Source organism: Plasmodium berghei (assembly GCF_900002375.2).
Source record: "Plasmodium berghei ANKA genome assembly, chromosome: 13".
In the NCBI taxonomy this organism is placed as follows: Eukaryota; Apicomplexa; class Aconoidasida; order Haemosporida; family Plasmodiidae; genus Plasmodium; species Plasmodium berghei.
Window position 1 is genome coordinate 58,259 of NC_036171.2, and position 22,744 is coordinate 81,002.

Genomic DNA, 22,744 nt, shown 5'->3' on the forward strand with positions numbered 1-22,744 from the left:
AACAAAATATATATTAAAAGTCCTATCGATTATATGCTTAACAATGCGCACTATAAAATGTAGCTTTATTATTATTACTGAAGTGTAATTTACGAAAAACTTAAAGGCAAATATATTAAATTGACGAAAAAATTACGAATTATAAATATTTGTTGAAAAATATAAAGAAAATATAATAAAAAGAAATATAAATGAATAAGCCCCTATTTATAAACCTTTTATTTTTAAATACTTTTTATCAAAATTTTAAATTGATCAATGCAACTGGTGTTTTAACTTCACGTCGTATTGTTATAATAAATACATGAGGATAAATTAAATTCAGAAATAAAATAATCAAGCATGATGACTCTATATAACAAAAAAAAATTTTCCTTTTTAATATTTTTAAAGCAAATTCAAATGTATAAGGGGTCACCATCAAATTGCGAACAAAATTATCGAGAAATATTATAAAAATTTATGAATAATATGCATTTATAAATTGTCTTTTAAATAAATAAATATATATATATGTATTGCCCTTACATTTGTATAATATTAAATACACTATTTTCGAGATACGTAACAATTTATTTTATTTTGAAAAAATTATTTGTGTTTGTAAAATGCTTAAAAAAAATTATGTATTTTGAACAATTATTGTATATATAAATTTTTAATAGTACAAAAAAATACCGCATCTTTTGCATGCACCTGAGTGAATTTACAACGGAATTTAGTTCGAATATGATCAATAAATACAACATTCTTAAAAATGTCTATATTAATGGCGTAATTTTGTAAAAAATTTATATATGTGTAATAAATCAAAATGAAGTAAAACATATTAAAAAACCAATAAACGCCATTTTATGTAGGAAAATATTATACCTTCACATATGCAATTTTATTTAGTTAGAAAAAAATCATTTATGTTTTGGTAACGCTTTCTTTTTACGTACTTTTATTATAAATACATTTTTATTCACGTCTCTATTTTATTTAATTAAAGTGTGTCTTTTTAATTTTTAATGTTACAAATATTCGTATTGGGGTATTTTCCTATATTTATTTGTTTAGTTCGGTTTTATCTATGTTTTAGCCTATTCATGTCTACCATATTATATCACTCATACATTTCACATATGCAATACATAAAAAATGTAATATATTTGTGTAAAAATGTGGTATTGCTTCATTTATAAAAATGTTTATACAAAGCATAATTTTTTGTATAGAAATATGTTACAAAATAAATTATTACTTTTTTTTGATGTAATCATTTATTTATATGAAATAATAAAAAAACAATAAGACCCATTATTTAAAAGTTAATCAAAAATGAAATTTAAACCAAATATAAAAAATCTTAACGCTTTCTTTTTTATATTATATTTTGTGCGATTGCTTCAAAATATAAATGCTAAGATAAGCATATCTGATTTTAATTATTACAATGATGTAAATGATATTAGTGTTAGTCTATTAGAAACTGAATATATAAGTATTCTCAAAATAATAGGTGATGGCACAACTAATACAAATTTTGAAAATAGTTACGACTATTTAATTTCTGATGATGAACAAGACAAAACTTGTAATGTAATCCATAATAAATTAGGAAACGTAATTATAAAGAAAAACATCGATTCAGATATTATATTAGTTCAAAAAACAAATGTAAAAACATATATTAAAGACAAAAACAATTTATGGTAATTATTTTTCGAAAACGCTTATATATACACATTATGTGATCCATTCATATTATTAATCATTATATTCATATATTTTTATGTACATTTGTCAAAATTTATAAAAATCAAAAAATTGCTTCAGTTGTTTTCATTTATTTTAAATATTATTAAATTATCATGCGGAACCAAATAAAAATTGCAGCTTGAGAATCACTTTATTAATTTATTGGTATATTCATTTATCTGGTCTTTTCTTCTCTTAGCTCCACTATAACTCCCATTAAAGAATCGATATACACCATTCAAGAAATTAAAAAAGAGGACGATCATATAAGTGTTGGAGATATAGAGCAATGCAACGATGAAAATATTCGTATATTTACCAATTATTTTGATATACTAAAGGACATCATTGTCTCCGACAGTGAAAAATGTAATCAAATCATAGGACCCACATTTGTTAAAAAAACTAAAGTTTTGAATTGTAGAGGAATCATTGGGCATATAAAAGATATACATAAATTATATAATGGCACATATTATATATGCATGAAAGATAATTATATATCATTAATACTTAGTAAGATTATTATTGATAAACCAATTCCTACTAGCACATTTGTTTGCAACTATAGAAATTCAAATTGCTTAATACCAATTAATGCTAATATTTTTAGTATCGTACCAATCACAAATGATGAAACTGTAATACTTAAATCAAAATGTGATGATACGAGTTCTCCACATACAAAAACAAATCATAAAGTAGATGGCGAATATTATGTATTCAATTTCGAAAATAATAAGGAATATTATCTAGAGGTTTGCATAAAAAATATGTCAAAATATATAATCGTGGGATATGTGTTTTTTTTAGAGGCATTTAATCCCATTACCTGCTTCGAAAATTCCCAATGTCCAATTAAAATATATACACCAAAAGACAAAATTAATTATATTGCAAATAATATTAAACTTGTAAATCTTATATGGTCTAATACTGAATGTAATCAGAATAAATCGACAGACAAAAAGATAAGTACCAATATACAAAAAAATGATGATACTTTGTATATTACTAGTGCTGATCCTATACAAAATGAAAATACTTTGTGTTCAAATAATAATGAATATTATCTTCCTCTATTCACTATACATTTAATAAAAAATCCTGAATATGAAATTCATTACACCATAATAAAAGGTGTAGTTTTTAATACTATGAAGTACTTGTTTGAATACAATAATTATACAGGCCCATATATAAAATATGAATGCTCCTATAACTTAAATGTTAAAGATGAATATAATAATTCGGTAGATAATTCTGATAATGAATTTATACATTCACTTGGTAAATTAAATTTTAACACCAATGAAAATAATGCCATTACTATGAGGTTATGCTTAAAGCAATATAATTATTATGATATAGGATTTGTAAAAATTGAAAAATTAACAAACATAAAAAATATATCTTTTAATCCTTTCCTATTTGAGGGTTCCATCTTATTATATAAAGATAACGTTAACACAAAAATTTCTCGATTCGCAATAAAGGAGCATGAAAATTGCCATTCAGATAAAGGGCATTTTTTAATGTCTACAGCATATACAGAATATGTCGAAACTCTAAATATTCACAAATATGTGTCAATAAGTGCAAAAGTAAATTACAAAATAGATTCCCAACCCAAATTAGATAAATCGAGATATTATCTATGTATGTGTTCTGACGAAAAACTTTGTAAAAATAATAATAATCTAATAAATTATTACACATACACAAACATTTATATAGATAATGAGACAAAAGACTTAAGTAAAACAGTGTATATATGCAAATTATTTTATAAATGTACATTTACTATCCAATTCAGCTCATCACAAATTTCCGATAAATGGGTATCTAAAGTAGGAAATTCATGTAATACAAATAAAATAGTACACATCGGAATTGATCACAAATATAATAATGTATTAACTGATCATAAATCCAATATAATAGCTCTTGATTTCAATATATATTATAATATTAACGAATGGAATAAAAATCTGTTCAATACAAATATAGTTGTTTGCGGAAATTATAATAATCAAAGTTTTAATATTTATATAGAAAATGATTATTTCTTAATATATCATAATATACCAAATATAGAATTTGATATAATTAATATAAAACATGATAATCTATGTAATAATAAAAAGGACTTATACATATATTCTTATTTTAACGGGCAAGAAAATTTATTTAAAGAAATAAAAATTGATGAAAAAACAAACCATAATCAAATTAATTTAAAAATTGATTATAATGATTTAAAAAAGAACCAATTATATTTTATAAGAGAATGCCATTATTGCCCTAATGTATTAACGTATCGTCATAATGAAGATCATTACATTTTTCGAAACACCATAAAACCGTCAGAAAGGAATGAGGATCAAATAATTTATGAAAATAATTTAATATCACCAAACATGGATAATTCCATAAATATATACAATTGCGAAAGCAGCACAAACGAAAATTATACAGTTACTAGTGTTATAATGTTTGATGGGCCAGTTCAAGAAATAAATTTTTATTGCCCTATAAATACTGACTGTACACACACAGAACAATTCTATTTATTATGGTATAAATATTCATTATATATTGAAGCTACAGATACAAAAAGAATTATAGTTGTATTACACGAAATTCCAGAAAAAAGACTCATCCAACCAAACTCATTTAATACAATAAAAATTTCGAAAATGATACTAAGCTTGTCTTCTATAAAAACTAATGGGATGAAACCCGGTCCCTATAAATTAATTTATAGTAAAAATGTTAATGGTGTAATTATCAAATCGCATGTTGGTACATTTCATCATATTGGACCAATGGTGCACACAAATATTGTAAGTGATGCTGCAAATAACATTTTACTTGAAGGGTACTTTAAGCATATCGAAAACGATAAAATTAAAATAATAGCATATTCAACTTGCAATTTCCATAAAGTATTAACAAATATTTCTAAACATAATGAAAATGTTAATGAAATTAAAAAAAAAATTCTAAGTAATACTCATGAATGCAAATATAATAATGATCACACATTGATATGTGAAGATGTACAATTAAAGAATGAAAAAATTCATTTATGCTGGTGCTATGAAATATCTGAAAAACATTGTGAAAATTTATTGAATTTTCAATTAACAATAATAGAATATTCATCGTTGCAATCCATTCTAAATCCCATTACTCAAATAAGTAAATCATCAAATTTTAATTTTATGAATTACAAAACAGATGGTTACTTTTTTTTAATAGAAAAAAATTGTTTAGATATTAAAAATTTAGATTTAAAATCAAATTTAAGTGACCCAAACCATATCCAAGAAATTTATAAAAAATTAAAGTATCCCAATAAATATAATATGTGTGTATGTATATTAAAAGAAAATATCCTATGTGATAAAACAACTGATTTTTCACGATTAATCGTTACTTTAAAACAATTCTCATATCAATTAACTAAAAAAAATGTAAATTATGATTTTAATGAACGGAATGATAAAATTCATGATTTTGATTTTGATCTTGATCCAGATTTTAAAGAAAAATTAAATCAAGGTGTAGCACCAGCTACTATTATTCTACCTGGACCAGTAAAATATAATAACTATCTCTGTTTTTCTGGAATATTGTGCAGAGCAATAACACATTTTAAACGAGTAGTTCCAATTGACGGAACATATGCACCTAAAAAAAATAAAGAGGAGAATGCAAACGAAAAAAAAGTCAATGATGAGAATAATAAGAGAATTGTTAAGTATGCAAAGGAGATAGGCGAAATATATTTTACATTAAATGATACCAAAGAGTGTAAAAATGAGCACCAAAAAATATACAAAAGCGATCCGGGTGATGTTCTTATTGTTCAAGAAATACAATATTTAATGTATCAATTAGTAGATGTAACTTATGATTTGAAAATAAATATTATCCCCCCTAAAATAGACAAAATTTATGAGATATGTGCATCATTAAGTCTGAAAGATATAAATTATTATAACATTGGAAGTGTTGCTTTTTATGGGATTTTTAATGAAAATTATAATTCTAGCGACATCGTAGAAATTGCAGACGATGGAAAATTTGCACCTAATTATTATGAAATTGTTTCTGGTATTCCTTTCAGCCTTGAAATAAAACAATTTTACACAAGTTATGATATATTTATTCGAATTGTTTATCAACAATTTGGAGATGGACCATCTTGCCATATTAACAATAATACTCGTGAAAAAATTTTTTCTAGAAACATCGTTCAAGAATTTCTATTACAACATGAAAAAAAAAAAATAGCAGATAATGTTACTAGTTATAAGTGGGAAAACTTAATATTATCTTTAGATGTAGACAATATTAATTATATGATTTCACATAAAAACATAGACATGTCACAATACGTTTTGGTTTGTTCTTGTTATGAACTAACTGAAGGGAATTGCCGTTCTCATGATATGTATACCAGTGAAATCATGAAATATCGTATACATACAGCTATTCTAAAATCTCCGAAAATTAATTCTACATTAAAGTTCCTTGAACCAGTTACTATCACATTGCAAACACCTAAAGAGTTAGCTGGATCTATAAAAATATTTCCAATAGAAATGGAAAAAGACTTGAGCAAATTATGCTTAGAATTAAACCGAAGGAAATTTTTTATAATTTATGATAAATCCAACACGAATGAATACGAGCAAAATTACGGAATAATTATCGATTTCTTAGCACAAGGTGTTATAATATGTTGGTGTCCAAAATACATGTGTGATGATAATGATTATTTAACTAAAGTTGCTTTTTTCAAAACGAATGCCCCATTATTTTTAAAAGTTGATACCGATCGCACAGGGCATTTTTCCTTTAATTTTTTAAATAATTTAATAAGTATAAATGATAGAATTATATTTGTGGATGCCAATTCTTCTTGTACTGGCAATTCACATGATAATTTGTTCGAAAACACGATTCAAATAGATAATCAAGCATACTCTCTAAGTTTTGAACAAAAATTGAATATATATGGAACACCGCAAAAAATTGTAAAAGAAATAAATGGAAATTTTATGTGGGTTTCGAAAATTTATAAAATCAAAAAGCCAGAAATAGGCGTAAAAATATGTTATTGCTTTTATTTTTATAATGAAAATTGCAATGATGTAAATGGCTATATATATATTGGTCTCGTATATAATAATACGTTAATGGAAAAAAACATTAAAAATTCAGATATAATTTATAATTCGCCAAATATTAACTATTTTAGTAAAGACTCTATAAAGTTTGTTGCAATAAATAGCTTTAGCAAATATACTAATGTTTGTAACAGTAGGATTCACAACAATTTTGTTATTATACCCTTTGTTAAAAATGAGGCATTTCAATACCACGATTACAAATCAAGAATATTAAATGTTTTTAAAAAATATTATAAAAATGAAATTAATTTCGTAATATGCTATAGTTCTTATTATTACGGAAATAAAACTACCTTTCTATTAAAAGCTACACAAGTTGATGATAATCCTTCTTATACAGACACGATTAATTATAATTATGAATTGAGTCAGATGGGACTTTTACTTGACTACAAAAAAACAAATATAAATAAACAAAGTGATACAGATTCCGATGATCCTGAAAAAATAGATTCATCCTTGAAAAAAATTAAACAAGGCAAAAATGTATTTAACGATTATTTTTATAGGTCAATTTCTATCAAATCACAAAGCGCCTCAAAAATTAATATATATAATAATTATAAAGAATATAATGATGATAATATACCATTAGACAAAAAATTAAAAAAATTATTATCTAAGTTTTATGATATACAAAGTATTGATGTAAATGAATTGGTATATTATAAAAATAATCAAAGTATATTTGCAAACTTTAATTTAGAGAAAATAATTATTATCAATGCGAAAAAGGCTATATTTTGTTGTCAAGAAGAAGAATATTTTGAAGTCGAAATAGTCGAAGATAATAAATATATGATTAAAAAGGTTCCAAAAATACAGCAGCTGTTAAATAAATTTAAAAATTATAATGCAGAACTCGAAAAAAATATTAAAGATCAAAATTTGATATTAGAACAATTCGCCAATTTTCATTACAAAAGTAATCGCCCGTATTATTTAATGATAAAAGATTCAACTGATATAGGATTTTATAAAAACCATATGGTTATCAATTTACCAAAATATAACTTTTCTATACAAATAAAAGGCGAAAATATACCAGATCATAATTTTATATTATATATTATAGAGTTTAACAACAGTTGTTATACTATTGATAAAAAATTATTTTATGTAGAAAAATCTGAAATTTCCAATAAAAATAGTAAATCCATAACTTTCAAAGACATACACATAAGCAAAATAAATAATTATAAATTATGCATTCTAGACAAAACGGAAAATATATATACAGACGTGGGTATATTAAACATTACAAATTATTATATTGTAAATGATTCATATTTTGATGATGATGACATTCAATCAACTAGTAACCGAAATAATTATGCCATTTTAAATGCTTGTGTAAATATCCAATATAACAATGTTTATATAATAAAAAAAAATAGGAGCTTCTATTTTGAAATTGATGCGAAAAATCTAACATTTTTAAAAAAAGATAATAATTTTAATAAATATTTCCCTGAATTACAACAGCATCAACTAATATCTTGTAAAAGTAAAGGCAACTATACAATTATTTTAACCAAAACTCACGTATTTCTTTACACACTGAATCATAATAATAATACTATTGAATTATCCTTCTCAACAATCCATAATATAATGTTTGCTGTTGATATCGATTTTGACGACGATTATATATACATAAGCGATTTACATTTAAAGAAAATAATTCGACTACAAATTATGGTTAATGGAATACCAATCTCAATAATGAATAAAAGATCGAAAAGAAGTATCATAGGGGTAGATCAATCAAATATTAAGATGCTCCAAAAAAAAATTATCAACAAAGGTAAACTACTTAAGAGCTATGTTATGCATGCAAAAACTAGCAATGAAAATAATTTACAAACAAATCACTTAATGAACAGTTCAAATATTTATGATGTACATCATTACAATAAATCTGATGTATTATTCCCAAAATTATTAATTAATAAAAAATTACACAAATTCGAGCAATTAAAGCTAAAAGATTACAAAAAAAGCGAAACCAGCAACTTCAACAAGCAGACAACGAGAACCAATCTAAATTACAATCCGCAAAACACTCAAAATACAAAACAAAATAATGAGATAATTATTTTTTTACAGCAATATAATAACCACGTAATTTCTAATAATGTAAAAAATAATTTTTTAAAAGATGAAAATATCCAAATTAATTCTAGAGAGAATTTTTTTTTTAATAAAGATAAGAAGAATCCTAAAGAAAGTTCAATAAGTAAAATCATTGGTACGCTATATAATTATCTTAAAAAAACTATTGGTAACATAAGTTCAAGTGTATATTTATACAAAATATTAGATCATAAAAATATTCTCAAAGAAAAATCAATTATCAGCACTTTTTTAAATTTGTTCAAAAAGAGAAAAAACAAAATTGATAGCTATGATAATGATACAATATCTTTAAAAATACCAGATTCTATAATTGTACATGAAGAAAAAACTGTGCCTAATAGCTCTAGTATTATGAATACTACTAGTAAACTTACAAGAAAAAAACGAAGCGTTCTTCAAAAATTAGACCAATCAAATTATGATAAAATCATACAAAAGAATATTGCAAATTTTGTAAACTTGCCAAATACAGAAAAATATTTGCCTAATAATATGGATTACCTTGATATTGCAAATTTAAAAAGCCCATTATATATTTCTATACATGATAATATATTATATCTATTAGACATGTCAAAAAACCACTTTTTCAGTTATAATTTGAAAAGTAAAGAAATTATTGAATTAGAAAAATACAATTTTTCAACACATAAATTTACTTTAAATAATCCTTTCAATTTTTCAATATATGAAGGAAACAAAATTACACATACTGAACATACAAATAAATTAGCATTTGTATCACAAATAAACAGTAATGAAGTAAAAATTATTGATTTGAATCAAAATAAATACAAAATTGTTAAAGCAATAAAATTAAGAAAAGGATATAAAAAGCATCATATTATTAATAAAGTCATACCTATAAACGAAACTTTACTAATAATTACGTCACGCGATCTTAATGATAATGAAATTACTCCTTATCACTACCATTATCATTTTAATTTATTTAGTCATTATTTTCGAATATCTTTTAGTTATACTTTTTCCAAAAGGTATACTGCAAATGATGATTTACATATAATACCTGAAATAGATAACAAAAGTGACAATATTATTTATTTTTGTTTTTTAAATTCAAACAACAAATGTACAAACGTAGATGAATTAACGAAATTAAACATTTCTCATGATACTGGAATAATAACAGGAAAACTAAATTATTTCGGGACGTTTAAATTAACAATTTTTGCAAAAACATATTTTCAGTATAAAATTAATATTTATGATAACTTATATTCTTATTGTGGGATTGGACAAAATTTTAATATAAATAATAACGGATGTGAAGGTTGCCCAATAGGTACATTTTGGAATAATTATGTGTTATTATGCGAAGAATGTGATAGACATAAAAAAAATACATCTACATTAAAAATTGGGTCAAAACTAATAACGGATTGTTTATGCTCAGCTGGATATGAATATTCAGAAAAAACACATAGTTGTGAACAATGCAAACCAGGTTATTACAAAAATAGAGTTGGAAATTTTATTTGCATTAAAGGATGCAAAATTAATGAATCAAGTATTATATATGGGGCCACCAACTATGATGAAATGTCTTGTAAATGCATTGAAGGGTATTATATGAACAATCAAAAATGTATATTATGTTTAAAAGATCATTATTGCCCAGGAAATGGAATTATTACACAATGCAATAAAAATGAAACATCACAAATAGGATCAAAATTGAAAGAAAATTGTGTGTGCAAAGAAAACTTCATATATAATAAGGAAAATAATAATTGCACTTATTGTGTATCTATTGCTAAAGTTAAATCTGAACCCATTTATTGTAAATTATGCGAAGAAAAATATTTAAATATCAATATTTTTGTTGTACCTCATCAAAATAATTATGGGTTAGTAAACACGATACATAATTACTATGAAGATTTTACCTTGAGTAGGGAAAATGTGAGGTATGCTTATTTTGGTAAAAAGTTGGAACGCGAAGAAAATCGAGAAATTCAAATTGATTCGAAAATACCTAGAAATTATGCAAATTATATAAATTTTATAGAATTTAACGATCATGATAATAATAAAAACGATGCATCCAATGGAGAAAATAATACTAAAGATACAATAAAATTTGCAATTGAAGTTAGCATGCATAATCGTACTAACTGTATATTTTGTGAGAGTGGATATTTTATAGATTCTAAAAAAAATAAATGCTTACCTTGCAATAATAAGTATTGTAGAGGGTTTTCCAAAGAAGCAAAAAATTGTCCTAATAATTCCATCGTAAATAAAAAATTGGCATCTTCTATTTTCGATTGTGTTTGTAAACGTGGTTATGGAACATTAAATGAGAGAAGAAATGGTATTAAAAAATCCTTAACATGTAAATTATGTCCCAAAAATTTCTTTAAACACAATACAACCGATGAATACTGTTTACCTTGCCCCTATAAAACTTATACATTATCAGAAGGATCAAATTCGATACGCAGTTGTTTGCCTAGAGAAGGGCATTTTATACTAATGCTTAGAAATATAAATGTAGAATATTTAAGGTATAAATTTGATTCGAATATGGAAAACACAATTTATAATTACTTTCAAAATAATAGCAAAAGTTTTGATGATGATGTGTATGACTTATTTTTAAATAACAATTTTGAGCAGGTATTTCAAAATTTGAATAATAACACCAAAACAAATAACAGCATTAATAAAAAAAATGGAAATAAAGAAGAAAATTTATATCCCAAAGAAGATAAAAATCAAAATGCCATCAACAATAACCCCAACAATCAAAATAATAACAATAATAAATACAATTTAAAGGATTTGAAAAAGCTCGGGTTTCTTGAACCAAACTTAATATATTATTTATATTCAATAATGTTAAGAAATATAGAAGATAATTATAACTGGAAAAATGACAATAATTTAAATGTTATTTGCCATATTAATGTTCACTCGAAAAATAACCCTAATTTTACAGTTACATATACACCAAATTTGAGCTCGTGCATATCCAGTTGTAAAAGTAATATATATTGTACTGGTGTCGAATTTTCTCGGTATCGAGTTGAATACGAACAAATTTTTTTAAAAAATAATCAAAAGATTATTGTTGGATATTTTAAATGCAAAAAATTTTATTATAAAGATATATATTATTATTCTTCATCTAATTTAGAACAATTTTTGAATGAAAACGTTCAGAATGGTGTACCAATAAAGAATTCTCTTGATTATAAAAATTTTATATTACGATACAAAAATAAAACAATATTTACATGTTCTATAGACAGGGATAAAAAATATTTATTATATAAGAAATATCAAATAATAGGATGTTTTGATGGAAAATTTTGTCCTGGTAATAATAACCCTTATTTGATATCTTGCCCAAGCAATTCGAAGACACTAGTAAAGTTAGCATCAAATGTTAATAAATGCCTATGCATGGAAGGTTACGCATATTTAGGATTATTATCTCAGCGATGCTCAATTTGTGAAAGAGGCACATATAAACACACAATAGGAAATACAAAATGTGAAAATTGCCCTTTAACCTTTTCTACGATCAAAATTGGGTCCAAAAATATTAGCGATTGCTCATGTACCCTTGGAAATTATATCGAATTTGATACCTTAAGAAATTTTATTAAAACAGAGAAAATTAATTACAAAAATATTGATCAGTATTTTATTGTCCCCCAAAAAACTGATGATAATATATATTACATGACAAAAGCTATAAAAATAAGTTTACATAATCTTAATAAAAAGGATGACAAAGAATATATTAATCAAATATTAAAACTACATATAGCAGTATGCAGACCCTGTTCTCTTGATAATCATTATTGTGAAGGTGGTATAGAATCAAATGTTACTTTTAATAATAAACTTATAAACAACAATATTCACACATTGCCAAAAAAGTGTCCTAATGAACTTGTTATACCTCAAGGAATTAAACAAAGAAGTTCAATAAAAAATTGCTTATGCGTTCATGGAAAAGTCTTAAGAGAATTAAAAGATAACATTCTTGAATGCTTTCCATGTCCTCCTAATACATTTAAAGAAAGTGAGTATGATAATAGTTGCTCAGGCGCGTGTCCACACTTCTCAACATCTTTTATTGGTTCATCATTTGAAAATCAATGCTTTTGCAAAAATAATTATTACTTAGTTACTGAGAAAGCTCACAATATAAAAAATTCTAATATAAAAAAAAGTTGTGAATTGTGCCCAACAGGAGCTATTTGCAATAGAGGTTTTAACATCGATTTATATATAAAACTGTTAAAGGACAGAGCATATAATAGTATAAGCATTTTAGATCATGAAAACCCTTATCCAGTATACGGATATTACGCAGTATATAAAAGGAACAATAAAAATACTTTATGGACACCCATGGATGACAAAAATAGTAGCAGCGATGATGAAAGTGCAAAAAACAACACGAAAAAGAATACATATACCAATTTCAAATACACTTATCCATATTATAATCTAATTTTGTACATTCAAAAGCATGTACAAAACATGAATTATTTTTTCTTTGAAAACGATAACAAATTTTATTTAGATAAAGCCTTCATAGAATCTATAAAGAATAAAAATGAAATGAAAAAAAATAATAATAAGCATGTAGATGCAACCAAGTCAAATAGTGATATATATGATCAATACAATACAACATCCTTTATCCAAAATGCGAACAAATATGATACATCCAAATATAAAAATGACCAAAGCCATAATACCCGTAAAGAAAAAAATATATATACAAAACAAAACAAAAATTCAAATATAACTCACGATCCAACAAAAGTCGATTTTTATAATTTATTGTCCAAGCAAGATCAATATTTGTCCTTTTTAGAAAGCAATAAAAATGTGATCAAAGACGACAATAATGATACAAATAATTTAATAAAAGAAATTTTTAATAATAATCTAAAAGAGGCAAAAAAAATAACAGAAAGAAACCATCAATTTGAAAGGACACCTGATATTCATCCATGTAATTTACCAGATAGATGCCTTGGAACTATAACAAATTTATGTTATGAAGGTTCGACAGGATATCAATGTAATAGTTGCTCAAAAAATTATGACATGAAATATTTTAAATCTAAATGCACTAAGTGTAGAAATATTTATCATGAAATATTAAGCATAATATTATTAAAAATTATATATTATGTAATTATTATTTATATTGTCTCATTAAATTATAATAGCTGTTTAAATAATTTATATGTAAGTGGTGTTTTATTCAGAATATGGCTTAATTGTTCATTTAGTTTTATTTCTTTAGGATTCTTTTCACCTAATAATCTTTCATTTATTACAAGATATTGGTATGTATATAAAGAGATATTCCTTTATCACTTAAATTTTTGTTCACCCTATATAAGAGTTGGGTGCTTTATGAGTTATTATAATACTGATATTACGTATAAAAATATATGGTATATACAAAAATATCTCAATATTTTTACATTTTTTTTTGACGTTTTTTTTATTACTCTTATTTTATTTATTATTATGAAAATAACAAATTTTTGGCACCGAAAAAAAATACAAAATTTTGAGATTATGTTATCTACCGTGCCAGAAGTGTACGACAAATTTAAAATAGAACAAAATGACAAAAAAAAAATAAAAAATAAAAAGACGCCCAAAATACACATACTTAATAGTAATCACGAAGATCAAGAAGACGGGTCACAAAATAATTTAACGCTAATACATGATTTAGAAAAAAATGAAAGTCAATCAGATGAATATGCCACTCATGGTGATGCACAAAATTTCCAAAATAATAGGAATGACTGCAATTCACAGGATGAGCAAGGTGAAGAACCCCATACTTTGAAAAATAATACAAACGTTTCAGTAGAAAAAAAAATCAATTTTCTAACAAAGAATAAAAAGTCAATGTTGAATAATAGTCAAATAGAGAATAAATTAACCGAAGAAAATGAAAATATCCACGATGAAAATTATGAATTAAAATACATAAAAAAAGAGCATACCATGTATTCCCAATTTTTGAATGAAGCTGTTGAATATATCTATGATAAAAAAATGTTTGGTCCATGGCGTTTTATACATAAAAAAAATGATTGTTTCAGAAAACGATTCTTAGGATTCATAAGCGATAGTATTCCATGCTACATTTTAATGATTATTATTTCAACTCCCTACATACTTTTGGAAACTGTACAATTATTTTATTGTAAATCTATCAAATTTAAGTCTGAAAAAAGTGAATTATATTTAGCATATTTGAATACTCAAAAATGTACAACTTCTTCAGCTTCCTTTGTAATGGGTTTAATTGTAGCTTTCGTAGTATTGTTATTTTATATAGCTACATTGATTTTGTTATTATATTTATATTCAAAGAGAAAAACAATTAAACTGTTTAACAAATTCCTTAAAAATTTATTATCAGGATATAGACAAGGAAAAGAAATATTTGAAGTAATATTTTTACTTAAAAATATAATTCTAGTAGTTATGATAGCATTTACTATTTATTATCAGTATTATTATATTGTTTTGATTACTTTAACATTAACACTATTTTCGATATTAGAACTCATTTCAGACCCATTTGATAGACGATCGTTTAATATACTAAATATATCATTACGTGTGGGAAGTGTTTTAAATATATTTTTTTCTATCATGATTTGGGGAAGCTTCTATTTGAATTATGAAAGACATATCCTGTTTCCCTTTTTTATTGTGATTTTATATCATTTTTATATGGTGCACAATATAGTTAAAGAAGTAATTCTTTCGAAATATTTTATTACCATTCAAACTTATATTAATGTACAAACTATGGGATACGATGACCACACTATTAAAAATAAAAATTATAAATTTTATTATAAAGTTATGAATAAAATCAAATTTGTCTTAAAAAAAAAACATAAAGAAAGTATATTGCAATACGCTAAAAATGATAGCTCTATAGAAAAAACACATGGTCAACCAAAAGAATACATACATTTTGAGGCAATTGATAATATTATCAAAAAATATAATGATAATTTAAAAAAAACAGTAATAAGAAATATAGACCAAAACGAAGAAATAATAGACAACGAACAAAAAAATATAAAAGGAAAAGCACAATCTTCATTAAAAAAAAAAAAATTATCAGTTAATGTGTGGAATGTAGCATATATATGGTATGATGAACAAAATGAAGATTTGTTTTTCCAAATGCCTTTTGAAGATAAGTTATCTTCAAGTTTTAATAAAGAACCCAATGAAAAAACATATAATATATTCGCTCGTATACCAGATCGTATCAAAGATAAAGAAACAAAATATAATATCAAATATTTTGTACTAGCTATAATACAAGTTATTGATAAATTCGTGGTTATATCAAAATCATGTTCTATATATGAAAATTGGTTTGATTTTGCAATGAGATTTGCATTTGTTTATATATCATGGATTAAAAGAATTAATAAAAAAGATATAATTATACCGAACACCATGGATCAATTACATGCTATAACAGATGAATATATATATATCCCTTTATTTTATAAATATGAGTATTTTACTCGCCCCAAAAAAGCATTTTATGAATCTCCAAAAGAAGAAACAAATTATGCTCCAAATAACTATGAAGAAGGAAAGTATCGAACTGAAACATTGGAAAAAATGAATAGTTTCCAAAATACAGAAATCAAAATTAGTAGAAGTTATGGATCATATAGCAAAATGAACAGTTTAAAGAATAGAAAAAAAGGGAAAGAAACAAATGATTATTTTAATGAGCAAAACAGTAGGGAAGACTCATCTAATGGTAATGATACAAATTCATCCAATTTTGTTCGAAAGAATACAAAAAAATCTAAATCAGAGCATTTTGGCAACAATTCTCAAAGTGTAAAAAGTTCTAAAGATGACGATAATAATTCAAATGAAGAAAATTCTGTTATAAAATATTTAAACGAAAAGGAAAGCAGAAAAAGAAACAAAAAAAAAAAAAATTCCAACGATGATAGCAATACTGCTAATATTGCGAAGAAGGCTTCGCTAAACACATTTAACTACTCATTAGACGTTTTTTCCTCGGAGATGTTTAATGAAGCAAATTATCACATTCTAATTTCTCTGTTTGAATTGTATATAGCTATGAATACATTAAAAACTATGAATTATCATACCTTTAATAAACTATATAAACTTTATAACAAAAAGTATATAATTTTTGAAAAGAATCTTACGTTTTACATTAATAATTTAAGAAATGAAATAAAACACGAAGCCAATGAAATTGATAATGAAATAAAACAAGAAAATCTTATTGAAAAAATTAAAATACAAAATTATTATTACTATAAAGAGGAATTATTAAAACGAAAAAACATTGAAAAAGAGTTGATATTAAAAATAAAAAACTTAGAAGATTGTGTTGAGGCAAATAAAAGGTCGCGTGCAATAAGAAATTTTCTAAGAAATCCACGAAATAATAATGAACCAGCTGAAAGTCTAGCAGACGATATTAATTTCATATTCTCATTTTTGCACAATGAAGGGACTTATAAATTAGATCATTCAAAAAAAAAGGAATAAGAAAAGGCTGATTATTTCTTTTACATCCATTTGTTAAATTATTCCCTCCAATTTTCAAAAAATGATAATTCAAATTGTTTTTTTTGAAACAAGCATACTACGCTTTATTTTTGTGCATCATAAAATCTATATTCGTATATTATATTAATATTTATTTTTTTCGTAAACTTTATTTAATATTATAAATTATACTAAATGCATATCAAATAAATATTAAGTCAAAAAATTAAAAAAAAAAATGAATAAAACACAAATATACCATATAAAAAATATATAATTAAAAGGAACTATTTGTCTTTTTCATAGCCCTGCCATAAACACATTTATATTCCTATCATATAATATAATTTTTATTATGTAATTCTAATACACTATGTATTTCTTTAAAGCTCATTTTCCACGAGCTCAAAATCAGCTGTTGTTTTCATCACTATAATTAAATTTTCTCCCTTTAAAAATTCAAATAACTTGTATTTCTGCTTTTTTCTTTGGTACAATTGCCTTCGAAAGGTGCTGATATTCCTCTGGTATATCAGAGTCAGACTCAAAAAATATATATGATAAGGTAATTTTTTCTAAGTTTTTTAATCGAGAATCATTTAATATCTCAGGATCTATAAAAAATAAAACTGGCAAATCAATTTCTTCATTTGCATTTAGCATCTGTTCTTCAAAACAAAAACATTGGATTTTGTTGAAATACAAACCAGCTTCATCGGGTAGCACATGATATAATGCTATCCCAATAACGGGTTTGTCAAGTAAATTTTTAGCCTTATAAAATGCTAATACTGTTTCCCCGGGCTTCACAATAATACTTTTTTGCTCTGGTTTAAATGCCCAAGGCATATTAGATTGGCTTGTAAAATTTACTTCAATTAATCTATCTTTATTTACCTTTTTATTAAAAAGTTCACTTATATCAAACGTCTTTTGCGTAGTTCCTCCATATCCCGTTGATTGGCAAAACAATTGATACAATGGTACAAAGGCAAAAGATAAACCAAACATAAGCCCTGACATAGATAAAAATAAGTAGGGAGTTACAAACTTTTCCCTTTTGCTTGGCACAAAAAAAAATTTTTTTACATTATTTTTTCTTTTAATATTTAATCTACTAAAAAAAAATTTGAATTTATTCATTTTTCTATATGTTACATTATTCTCAAACGGAATGAGATATAAAGAAAAGGGTTTTGAACAAATGCAAAAAACAAAATATAAAAAGATATGTTATTATGAACTAAATTTTAAGATTTCAAATGTTTTATATTCATAATAATTTATAAGAAAAAAAATATATAAATAAAATATAAAAATAAAAAGTTAAAATTAATTTCTATAAAAACATTATAATGTGCCATTATATCATTTTATAAAAATAATATTTAGTTTTGCGAGAAAAATACATCATTTTGCTTATTTTACTATTGTTACATAAATTTTTATACGCCCAGAAAATGTTTGCCGATTATATACCGACTTTGCATTATTTTTATTATAACCCAATCAATTTTGCTTAATTCCATCAATGTAGAAAAAAGCTATATCTTTATTATTTATTATATATTGAGTGTGTAGATTTTCATGTTACATATAAAAGTTTAATGGTAAATATTATACGAAACAACACTACACATGAACTAGTAATAATAAACAAACATCTTCATTCATTAAAATGGGGTAAAATATATAATATATATATATATATATATATATCCCCAAAAACTAAACGAAAAAATAATACACAACGAATATAAAAATGAGTAATATGAATCATTACTAATGCGTTATTAAATAAAAATGGAATATAAAAATTATAGTTGATTGATAGGCATTAAAAATATAAAATATTCATGCATATCTATATTAATGAGGACGAATCCTCTTTATAAAATATAATGTGGAAAATTACATTATTCACAGAAAATAATTCCTATAAATATGTGTAGAATATATCCTATCCCGCACATAATATTGATTTATGTACTAAAAAACGATATACATATACCCACGTTAGGAGTAGCTTTTCAAATGATTCAATGTCATTTCGTTTTTTATTGTATAAATATAAAAACAGAAATACCATACAATATATATATAATAGGACGAAAATGTACAATTGTGCAATTATAGACTCATGTGGTTCTTTATTATTACAATTGCTGAATGGATTTCATGTGCTTGTTGGAAAAATATCGAGGACATATACGTGTTAGCCACAATGAATCAATAATAGATGCATTCTTCATAAAAATTTCGGAATCATTGTTTGAGTGCAGGTCTATATATACAATGAATTTTCTTTCAGTATGATTTGATTCATTCAGGATAGATAAAGGGTCGAGGGAAAATAGTCTTTTTTCACTTTTTTTATTTAATAATTTATATTTATTATCATTTACTACTTTTGCAACATTATAATAAAAAGAAGATATTTTTGCTTTAAAGATATTTTCAATGTTTTCGCATTTTTCCATTGGTATACCAAATTTATGCAATATGTATTTTAATTTATTAAAAAAACGTTCAGCCTTTTTTAAGGATGTGTAATTTAAGAAGTTATCATGACAATATTTTTTTTTATTCTTTGCATGAACAAAGGTTTGAAATATATTATAGAAACTTAAAATATCACTTTCTTCAGCCATTAAAGATAATCGCATAACTTTTAATCGTTTTATGCTGCTACTATTATTGTTGTATACAAAAATTGGGTCATTAATTAACATACTAATAATAATGCAAACTTCGTAAACACATTTATGCTTTATACTATTTATTAAAAAAATGCTGTATTTAAATTTTAAAGGTAAATAACAAATTAATAAACTTAACTTTTTATCAATTATATTTCCATTAATATCCATTAGATTTAATATGTAAAACATTTCAAAACATTTTTTTAATGATTTTATAGTTGGAGCAGTAACAAAATCAAATGAGCAAATATTATTTATTCCTAAAGTTTTTATATAAAGTATTTTATAAAAAATATCCTTTTTTAATATTTCAGGTATATCATCATCATTTAACAAATCCATGTAATCATTCATCGTAATTAATCTAAAGCAGATAGAATCCTTATAAGCTAATCTCCTATCTTCACATTTGTTTTTATTACATAATATAGTATACTTATTTGTCATATTTAACTCATAATCATAAATTTCATCTTTCATAAAGCATGTATCAATTATATATTTCACATATTTTACTTTATGAAAACTAAATCCAATATCTTTAATAATCACGATTTTGTTTCTTACTTCTCGTGAATCATAGCTATATGTATTATCATTTATTACTTCAATATTATCAATACCTAATGATTGAAGCCCTTTTTTAACAATATATATTTCGTACTCATTATTTAAAAATATAAGAATATTTTCATTGCTTCCTTTTTTTCTTTTATTATTTTCATATAAATTTTTTATTAACATAATACTTGTTTGGAGGTAATCTGAACAACTTTCTTTCAGATAGTGAATGTGCTTATCAAACTCTTCTTCTTGTTTATTTTTTTCTAAATAACTATTATCGCCACAATAATAATTGTTAGATAATATATGAAAGATGAATATGCTTATTGGATTTTTTATTTTTTCTAACTTGATTGTTAATTCTTTCCATTCTTCTAATTTGCTACTCATTTCCTCACTGTCCTCATTTATATCAATCTTTCCTTTCATACTTGCTTCTTCTTCTCCTTCATAATTGTGCACCAGTGAGTGTTTGCTTTCACTTACAAAAAAACAATTTAGGACATTTTTTCTGTTTTGATCTTTGTTGCGTTCTTTATTTTTCCCAATTTTTATTTTTTTTTCACACACATTTTTTATATTGGAACGATGAGTATGCATCCTTTCATCATTACTTGATGATATATTCAATCCATTTTCAGACATTTCACTTGATAGAGTATTACTTCTGCTTCGTGTTAATTTTTTTTTTTTATTCATTAAATAATTTAGCTCTTTATTTTTTACACAATTTATTTCTTTCCTTTCTCGTTCATTTTTTTTTTCAATCTGTTTTTTATATTTTATTTTATCACGATTGCCCCAATATGCGTGTTCTTTAGAATAATTAACTAAGTTATTGCTATTGCTTCGGTTTGAATTTTTCACATTTCCTTTTATTAAAATATTGTTTTCTTTATAACATCGACTATCTTTTAATTCAAATTCGCTCTCATTCCTTACAATATCAACTTTATCATTTTTTTCAAAGTTCTCAAAAGCTACATCACACATTGTTTTATGTGTTTCATCCCTTTTGGGTTCAGTTACATTAATTTCCTTATCTTCTTTCAAATTACTCGTGCTCTTTATGTCGCTAATTTTATCATCTTTTTTTTTTTCGTATTCTTCTTCTGGTCCTATTGACGATTTTTTCCCTGGATTATTGGCATGCACACTATTACACGACTTGAAAAAATTAAGAACATTTTCAATGAAATAATCTGAGAAAATAAAGATGCACAAATCGTTCCTTTTTGTAAGTATTTTTTTCAATAATGATAACAACAAATCCGTCTTTATCCGCCTTTTATGAGTATTTGTTAAAATTATTATGTTAAATTCAATTAAAAGTGGATCAAATAATATTTTTTGGAGCAGCGTTGATTCATCAAAAACTGCAATTTTGTTGCTTGTATTGTCATTGTTGTTTTCTTCTTCATCATATTCATTTGAAAGATAAAAAAAATCCTTTGAATCTTCTTCAATTATATTATAAAAATAAGTCAATATGTTATCATTAAATGCTACACATATTTTATTTCCATCATTTGAAATCTCCAATTTTTTTTCATATAAAATAAGTACTAATTTTATAAACTCATCAAATTTTAATCTTCCAATAATAAAGAACACATTATGAGTATTTACTAAATTTATTATAGTTCTTTTGAAATTTTCAAATATCGATTTCTTTTCGTTTTTATTGTATATCACATAATTTTTCATGTTTAAAAGATATGCATAATATGGTACAAGTGTTATGCATCCAAATGTACATAAATAAGTCGAATATATGTGTTAAAAAGTATCTAA

The 22,744-nt window shown here is 24.1% G+C and overlaps 3 protein-coding genes across 3 annotated transcripts; 1 reads left to right on the forward strand and 2 right to left on the reverse strand.

The window, feature by feature from the left end:
* Positions 1-1,323: 1,323 nt before the first annotated feature.
* On the forward strand, positions 1,324-17,684 carry PBANKA_1300800 (cysteine repeat modular protein 4; the record flags this gene model as incomplete). The annotated part of the gene is made up of 2 exons (XM_034566578.1): positions 1,324-1,697; positions 1,943-17,684. The coding sequence occupies 2 exons, from the start codon at positions 1,324-1,326 to the stop codon at positions 17,682-17,684; spliced, it is 16,116 nt and encodes a 5,371-aa protein (XP_034423161.1).
* Positions 17,685-18,143: 459 nt separating this feature from the next.
* On the reverse strand, positions 18,144-18,827 carry PBANKA_1300900 (cytochrome c oxidase assembly protein COX11, putative; the record flags this gene model as incomplete). Its single annotated transcript, XM_034566579.1, has 1 exon — positions 18,144-18,827. The coding sequence occupies one exon, from the start codon at positions 18,825-18,827 to the stop codon at positions 18,144-18,146; it is 684 nt and encodes a 227-aa protein (XP_034423162.1).
* A 1,013-nt stretch (positions 18,828-19,840) lies between these two features.
* Positions 19,841-22,657, reverse strand: PBANKA_1301000 (conserved protein, unknown function; the record flags this gene model as incomplete). The annotated part of the gene is made up of 1 exon (XM_034566580.1): positions 19,841-22,657. The coding sequence occupies one exon, from the start codon at positions 22,655-22,657 to the stop codon at positions 19,841-19,843; it is 2,817 nt and encodes a 938-aa protein (XP_034423163.1).
* Between the last annotated feature and the right edge of the window lie 87 nt (positions 22,658-22,744).